The following is an 8,912-nucleotide window of genomic DNA, read 5'->3' on the forward strand; positions in this document are numbered from 1 at the left end:
AACAACGCACTCCCGCCTCACAAACACTAGTTAATTTTTATTAACCCCTAATCTGCCACCCCCAACGTCGCTGCGACTATATTAAAGGTATTAACCCCTAAACCTAAGTTTAAACCTAACCCTAACCCCCCTAACTTAAATATAATTTAAATTAAACGAAATAAATTAAAAAAAAAAAAAAATATTCCTATTTAAAACTAAATACTTACCTGTAAAATAAACCATAAGATAGCTACAATATAACTAATAGTTAAATTGTAGCTATTTTAGGATTTATATTTATTTCACAGGCAAGTTTGTATTTATTTTAACTAGGTACAATAGTTATTAAATAGTTATTAACTATTTAATAACTTCCTAGCTAAAATAAGTACAAAATTACCTGTAAAATAAATCCTAACCTAAGTTACAATTACATCTAACACTACACTATCATTAAACTAATTACCTAAACTACCTACAATTAATTACAATTAAAATCAATAAACTAAATTACGGAAAAAAACAAACACTAAATTACTGAAAAAAAAAAATTACAAGAAGTTTAAACTTATTACACCTAATCTAAGCCCCCTAATAAAATAAAAAGCCCCCAAAATAATAAAATGCCCTACCCTATACTAAATTACAAATAGCCCTTAAAAGGGCCTTTTGCGGGGCATTGCCCCAAAGTAATCAGCTCTTTTACCTGTAAAAAAAAAAGAATACAATACCCCCCCAACATTACAACCCACCACCCACACACCCCTACTCTAAAACCCACCCAATACCCCCTTAAAAAAACCTAACACTACCCCATTGAAGATCACCCTACCTTGAGCCGTCTTCACCCAGCCGGGCACAAGTGGTCATCCGATCCGTCCAGTAGTCTTCATCCGATGGGGCAGAAGAGGACATCCAGACTGGCAGAAGTCTTCATCCTATCTGGGCAGAAGAGGACATCCGGACCGGGAGAAGGCTTCATCCAAGCGGCATCTTCTATCTTCATCCATCCAACGAGGAGCGAATCCATCTTGAAGACATCCGGCGCTGAGCATACTTCCAGCATGACGACTACACGACGAATGACGGTTCCTTTAAATGATGTCATCCAAGATGGTGTCCCTCGAATTCCGATTGGCTGATAGGATTCGATTAGCCAATTGGAATTAAGGTAGGAAAAATCCGATTGGTTGATTTAATCTGCCAATCGGATTGAAGTTTAATCCGAATGGCTGATTGGATCAGCCAATATAATTGACCTCTCATTCTATTGGCTGATCCAATCAGTCAATCGGATTGAACTTCAATCCGATTGGCTGATTAAATCAACCAATCAGATTTTTCCTACCTTAATTCCGATTGGCTTATAGAATCCTATCAGCCAATTGGAATTTGAGGGACGCCATCTTGGAGGACATAATTTAAAGGAACCGTCATTCGTCGTGTAGTCGTCGTGCTGGAAGGATGCTCCGTGACGGATGTCTTCAAGATGGATTTGCTCCTCGTCGGATGGATGAAGATAGAAGATGCCGCTTAGATGAAGCCTTCACCCGGTCCGAATGTCCTCTTCTGCCCGGATAGGATGAAGACTTCTGCCAGTCTGGATGTCCTCTTCTGCCCCATCGGATGAAGACTACTGGACGGATCGGATGACCACTTGTTTCGGCTGGGTGAAGACGGCTCAAGGTAGGGTGATCTTCAATGGGGTAGTGTTAGGTTTTTTTAAGGGGGTATTGGGTGGGTTTTAGAGTAGCGGTGTGTGGGTGGTGGGTTGTAATGTTGGGGGGGTATTGTATTCTTTTTTTTTACAGGTAAAAGAGCTGATTACTTTGGGGCAATGCCCAGCAAAAGGCCCTTTTAAGGGCTATTTGTAATTTAGTATAGGGTAGGGCATTTTATTATTTTGGGGGCTTTTTTATTTTATTAGGGGGCTTAGATTAGGTGTAATAAGTTTAAACTTCTTGTAATTTTTTTTTTCTGTAATTTAGTGTTTGTTTTTTTCCGTAATTTAGTTTATTGATTTTAATTGTAATTAATTGTAGGTAGTTTAGGTAATTAGTTTAATGATAGTGTAGTGTTAGATGTAATTGTAACTTAGGTTAGGATTTATTTTACAGGTAATTTTGTACTTATTTTAGCTAGGTAGTTATTAAATAGTTAATAACTATTTAATAACTATTGTACCTAGTTAAAATAAATACAAACTTGCCTGTAAAATAAAAAATAAACCCTAAGCTAGCTATAATGTAACTATTAGTTATATTGTAGCTATCTTATGGTTAATTTTACAGGTAAGTATTTAGTTTTAAATAGGAATAATTTTTTATTTATTTTTTAATTTATTTCATTTAATTTAAATTATATTTAAGTTAGGGGGATTTAGGGTTAGGTTTAGACTTAGGTTTAGGGGTTAATACCTTTAATATAGTAGTGGCAGATTAGGGGTTAGTAAATGTAAGTAGGTGTCGGCAATGTTAGGGCAGGCTGATTAGGGGTTAATAAAAATTAACTAGTGTTTGCGAGGCGGGAGTGCAGCGGTTTAGGGGTTAATACATTTATTAAAGTAGCGGTGATGTCCGGTAGGCAGATTAGGGGTTAATAAGTGTAGTTAGGTTGCGGCGACATTGGGGGTGGCAGATTAGTGGTTAATAACTATAATGTAGGTGTCGGCGATGTTAGGGGCAGCAGATTAGGGGTTCATAAGTATAATGTAGGTGGCGGCGATGTCCGGTCGGCAGATTATTATAGTGTTTGCAATGTGGGGGGCCTCGGTTTAGGGGTTAATAGGTAGTTTATGGGTGTTAGTGTACATTGTAGCACTTTAGTTAAGAGTTTTATGTTCCGACGTTAGCCCATAAAACTCTCAACTACTGACTTTTAAATGCGGTAGAAGTCTTGACAGGAGAGGGTCTACCGCTCACTTCTTCCAAGACTTGTAATACCAGCGTTAGGCAAATCCCATTAAAAAGATAGGATACGCAATTGACTTAAGGGGATTTGCGGTAGCCTCAAGTCGCGGAAGAAAAGTGAGCGTTGAGCCTCTACCTGCCAGACTTGTAATACCAGCGTTAGGTAAAAAGCAGCGTTGGGACCTCTCAACGCTGCTTTTTATGGCTAACGCCAAACTCGTAATCTCGCTGATAATATCCTTGTGAAAGATATAAATGAATAACCCTACACAGTTAATATATCTGTAGGTATAAAAAACAGTATCGCTAAATACGGCCAATGCAGATGCAATGAAATAACGATATTCAGAGGATCAAATTTTAAATTGCTTTAAGCTGATTCATATTTTTAAACATGATCCAGAAGGAAGGTGTGTAGATAAAGAACAGTACTATCGCTCTATAAAATATATTGACCACAAAATGTGTATATATGGTGTAAAAAAAAGAATATCAAAGTAAGAAAAAATATGTACTATGCAATATGCTAAAATAAAGGGTATAGCTAGGAGTGGTTAAGCGCCGACAATGTAGGTAAGTGTATCCTTGTCAGTCTAAAATAGACAGAAATGACAGAAATCTGCCTCTTGGTGGGCGATATCTGAACCCTATCCTGTACCCCAGTGAGACTACATCCTGAACATCCCGAGCCCAGGCATCTCGGAAGAAAGAAAGTCTACCCCCTACTAGATCCAATCCCGGATCAGGGGCCATTCCTTCATGCGGACTTGTTATCACTGGAGGGCTTCTTGGCCTGCTTGGCCTTGATCCATTGGCATGGCTTCCAGGTACTCTTGGTCTGATCAGCCTTTGTGACGGGCTGAGCTCTCAGACCCTTGTCTGAACAAAAGGGAAGAAAATTAGTAGATAAGTGGCCCCTGGACTTAGACTTCCTATCCTGAGGGAGGAAAGCATCCTTTCCTCTGGTCACCGTGGATATAACAGAATCCAAACTGGGCCCAAACAATGTCTTGCCCTTAAAAGGTAAGGAAAGAAGTATTTAACCAAAGGGCTCTCCATGCGAGCAATAAGGACCCAAATGATTTAGCATTCAGACAAATGATTTGCATGTGAGCGTCACAAATGAAGGAATTGGCAATTTTAAGAGCCTTAATCCTTGCCTGGATATCTTCTAAAGGGGTCTCCACCAGAATGAAATCTGATAAGGAATCACACCAGTAGGTAGCAGCACCCGCGACAGCCACAATGGCTGCAGTCAGTTGAAACTGAAGCCCCATTTGGTGAAAGATCCTCCTTAAATACCCCTCCATCTTTCTATCCATGAGGTCCTTGAAAGAAGTACTATCATCAATGGTGATAGTAGTACATTTAGCCAGAGTGGAAATGGCTCCATCCACCTTAGGAATGGAACTTCACAATTCCAGGTGAGAGACGGGAACTGGAAACATTTTCTTAAAATTAGCTGAAGGAGAGTATGGAATCCCAGGTTTCTCCTATTCCATAGCAATGATTTCGCCATATGAGCTGGAATCAGAAATGTTTCTGAAGCTTTCTTGACTCTGTAAACCCTGTCCAGTTTAGGAATCTTAGGTTCCTCTGATGGTTTAGGCTCAGGGACATCCAAGGTCAACATGACCTCCTTAAGTAAATATATAAGATGTTCAAGTTTGAACCTGAAGCTCACCTCCTCAAGTTCCACAGACTTGGAATCAGAAAGCAATCCCTCGGACGCAATTAAAGTCAGTTCATCCTCAGAATGATGAGACACACTGTCCAACACAGACTGAATAAGTGAAATAAACACTGCGTCAGGGAGATGACAGAGGCAAAGAATGAATGGGGGAGAAGGGGAAGTGGGAGGGATATTTATAAACTTTGGCTTCCATTGTTTGAAGATACAGTAATTGTACACTTTACATAATGCTGAAGTATGGTCACAGCAAAAGTTTTTTTATGGGGTATTCACATTTTATAAAGTTACTTTTGCCCAGTTATTGGCCCCTGAAACGATCTGCACCCCCCTTACTAGCCTGCCCAACTGTAAGAGCACCTTTTTTACCCAGCTACAAACAGACAAAATGATGATGTTTCTGGCCAAAGGCATGATTAAGGCATTTAGCACAAAGCACTGTATTAAGCTGAATAAAATAATTGTTTATTGAATTTGATGGTGCTCTGAAATTAATAGTATGCAAAGCACTTAGACAGTTCTTATAATTGAATGAAATAGACTCCCATGTAGAAATAAAGTAGAAACAAAGACTTGAAATCCAATATTTTAGATAATGTCATAAAACATCTAGTCCCATCAATCAATGAAACTGGTAAATCAGGGCCAGATGAAGACATTGTGCTGCTTGGGCCCAAGAAAGAAAAGACACCCTCCAACACTTTGTCCACTACATACTAAATCCAACTATAATCAGTAGTCTCAGAGATTAAATTTTCACACTAGAGCATGCTAATACTCTATTTAAGAGCTATTTCTCCATGAAACATTATCAGTCAGAATATGCCCTCTCTATATGAGCCAATGATCTAAAATTTGTCAGCATGGTGAGAATTATGCCAACTTGGGCACGGGCAGACCTTATGAAATTATCTAATAAAATGGGCTCAACTTGGAATTCCTGGTAAGTTTCAAGCTTACTTCCATTGAAAGTTACAAAGCTCATTAGAATGTGGAACCTTTGGACACAGCAAATGTGACAGGGAGTACCCAGCACAATCAGCAATATTTATTTTTTTGAAGCACAAAAAATCAAATTACATTATTTTCAGTGTACTTTACCTTGTATTTGTTTCTATTTTCACAATCATGTCTTTTTCCCTCACTATAATAAGTGGAAATGGTGCTTTTAAACAAACTTGCTAGCCTATGTTTAGTGAGATAACACCAGCGCACCTACTGGTGTAAAATGCTTATATATTTCTGATATCAATTGTAAGAAAACGTCATATACCCCTAAGCAATGCCGTTGTTCAGCCCACTTGCCAATACTGTGAGACTCACTTCACAACAGAAATATAAGAAACTCTTTGAATTGTTATAGTATAATATTGTTTTTGTAAATTAATGTACAACATAAACACAAGATTTACTGTTTTGATGAACATAATTTTATCTGCATAATTTAAATTTGATTTGTATGGCATAGTCTAAAGTTGCATATTGCAAGTTTTAACTTCTGTTTGGAGTTGTACTGATTTTTACAACTTACATTTGTGATACACCTTTGATATACTTAGTTTTTCTTGTATATATGTATCTTGACATCACATACATAATTGTAGGTTACACCCTTAATGAGATACACAGCTCAAAGTATAAAATGTGCCTTTAGGTCATCCAGTTGTAGACCTAGCAGAACTGAAAGACCCTTTTAGATTCCTATAAAATCCCTGTAAAATGACACTTGGGTTCCATGGTCCCAAGGTCCTCCCTGGTCCAATTCTACAGCCTGCACCAGTGGTAAACCAATATGAAAAAAATGAAAAACTATAAGAAACATGGATATCACTTTCATTAGGTTCACAGAAGTAAAAGTGTGACAGATCATTAATTTGATATTGATGATGATGACTGCCTAACATGTCTGAATGCATTTTCACTTTAAACATAAACAAAATATGAATTTAGGACAAGTGTAAAATTAAACACTTCATAAAAATCATAAAGAATATTTATATGATCACATTTAATTCTGATTAAACTAAACATTTTACTTTTTAACAACACAAAAAATATTGTGTTTTTTTTAAAAGTTAACTGAGCATGTGCAAGAATTGTAATCCTGATAAAAAGCTGTAAATACAGCCAATAAATGACACTCGAGACAGGCAAACTGTGTTATCAGCAAGCCCAAGATGCAATATTTGAAAAGTCTAAAATCCACACCATTTTCCTAATGGATTGGATACACAATATTGAATGATCCCCATGCAAGATACAGCAGGTGTTTATGTTGGCCGAATGCATTATCAAACTGTTAATTGATCAAGGGGTTGACCAATGCATTGGAATTCAAAAACTATATGTTCCATCAGCTAAACAAGGAATGTCATCTATATGGGTTAGAACCAAAGCCATAAACAGCAAATTGCTCTTACAATACTACCTAGTACACTTCATTCCAAAAGGAAAAAGATAGCTACCTGTCTCCAACGCATAACTGTATTTCATGACACTAAAGCAGCATTTTTTTATTATTAACACTTCGTAGTCAAGCAAGTATTTCACATACACTGGTAAAGCTAGACATAAACACATACACCATGTATGTACCTATTCCACCAATCGAGCCCACTATTCCTAAGGATTACGTATTGTGTGCAAACAAATAATTCCTGTTAGTTTCAGTAATCTTTTAAACAACCTTTTATGCAAATATACTTTTGTTTGTATTTGTATATGCATGGTAGAACAGGTTTGTGTTTAATGTCCCATTTGGCAGTGTTTTCTCGATGTTCTTCAATGCATAAACTACAAACTTGTTTGTGTATACTTCACAACCATAGTTATGATTGAAATGTTTAATGCTACCCTACATGTTCACTTTTATTACTTTAGGCAAGGATGATGGACCGGGAGAAAAACATCCTTAAAGGGACAGTCTACACCAAAATTGTTCTTGTTTAAAAAGATAGATAATGCCTTTACTACCCATTCCCCAGCTTTGCACAACCAATATTGTAATATTAATATACTTTATAACATTAAAACCTCTAAATTTCTACCTGTTTCTAAGCCACTACAGACAGTCTCTTATCACATGCTTTTTTTATTTGCTTTTCGCAACAGAAGACTGCTAGACCCTTTAAGATAAAATATACTGATCTCCATTTAGACAGCATTTTCAAAGAGTGATTGTTATGCACTACATAAAATGTAATGACCTTTAAAGGGAAATGTAAAATCATCTGAAAGGTATATATTTGGATTGAAGGTGATAAGGCTTTTGATGGCTTTTTATATTCCTATCTTGTTTATCATTCTCTTTTCAGATTGTTATCTTTTTTTCTTAATCTGTATTCCACTCAAAACCTTTGTATCTCAGTATATCCTAATTTGGTAGAAAGAGATCAATTCACAAAGGTATGTCCTACATTGTAAATTGTTAGTCTACAGTAAGAAAATAAAAAATAAAAGGAATATGATATTTCTGTAATACAGTAGAAAATACACTTACATCTCTGTCCAAAATTCGTCCTGTGCTATTGAGATATAACCTTTGTGTTATTGGATCCAATATAATCCAATAGTCCATATTATTCTTCAAAGAGATTTCTATAGTAGGGTCAGGTCCTCCTGCTGTCCCTTTGATTTGCATATTATCCACAATAATTGTACCTGTCAAAAGAAAAGAAAAAAAATCATATTGAACATTGGCATTCACAGTTGAAATTAATTTGGTAAATCAAAACATTCAGCTTTTCTTTTACCCTTGATTATTGTATAATTTAAGAACATTAACTTTAATGCTATCCACTTGGTAGAGTTGATATGAAAGGTAAAATAAAAAATCTTTATAATAATATCCAATAGATCAATTTTACAATGTTGCACAGTCTAAGCGAGAATTACGTACTTTAATTAGTTGTTGTGTACACAAAATTAATAAAGCTAAACATAGGGGGGTAGTTATCAAGCCGTCAACCTCAAATACGCTGGAATTCCGCAGCGTATTTGTGGTGAGGCTGATTCGCCTAAGTTATCAAGCCCTAGATAAAAAGTAGAATTTTGTGACGTAAGCTTCGATCCGCCGGACTTAGTCCAACACAGATCGATTCTTACGTCACTCCAGATGTTCCGCACACAAGTGCGGCACAATCTGACTACTTTTGCTAGTTATCAAAAAACTAGCAGGTACGCTCTGCACTTTTACGGCCCAGCGTGCCTGGAGGCGGCGGATCCCATAGGAATCAATTGGAGTCTGACCATAGCGAAAGTTCATGTTCGCTGCTGCCCGACATCCCATTGATTCCTATGGGAGATGTCTGCACCTAACACCTTAACATGTA

General features: G+C 36.9%; 1 protein-coding gene across 1 annotated transcript in view; it reads right to left on the minus strand.

The window, feature by feature from the left end:
* The window catches only part of PCDH15 (protocadherin related 15), a 1,588,775-nt gene extending 1,580,414 nt beyond the window's left edge, over positions 1 to 8,361 (minus strand). The window contains exons 1-2 of the mRNA XM_053692906.1: positions 8,334 to 8,361; positions 8,081 to 8,241 (exon numbers count right to left, since the gene is read on the minus strand). Coding sequence (XP_053548881.1) covers positions 8,081 to 8,241; positions 8,334 to 8,361 — 189 coding nt within the window. The remainder of the gene's footprint in view (positions 1 to 8,080; positions 8,242 to 8,333) is intronic.
* Between the last annotated feature and the right edge of the window lie 551 nt (positions 8,362 to 8,912).

This window comes from Bombina bombina, chromosome 9 (genome assembly GCF_027579735.1).
Source record: "Bombina bombina isolate aBomBom1 chromosome 9, aBomBom1.pri, whole genome shotgun sequence".
Classification (NCBI taxonomy): domain Eukaryota; kingdom Metazoa; phylum Chordata; class Amphibia; order Anura; family Bombinatoridae; genus Bombina; species Bombina bombina.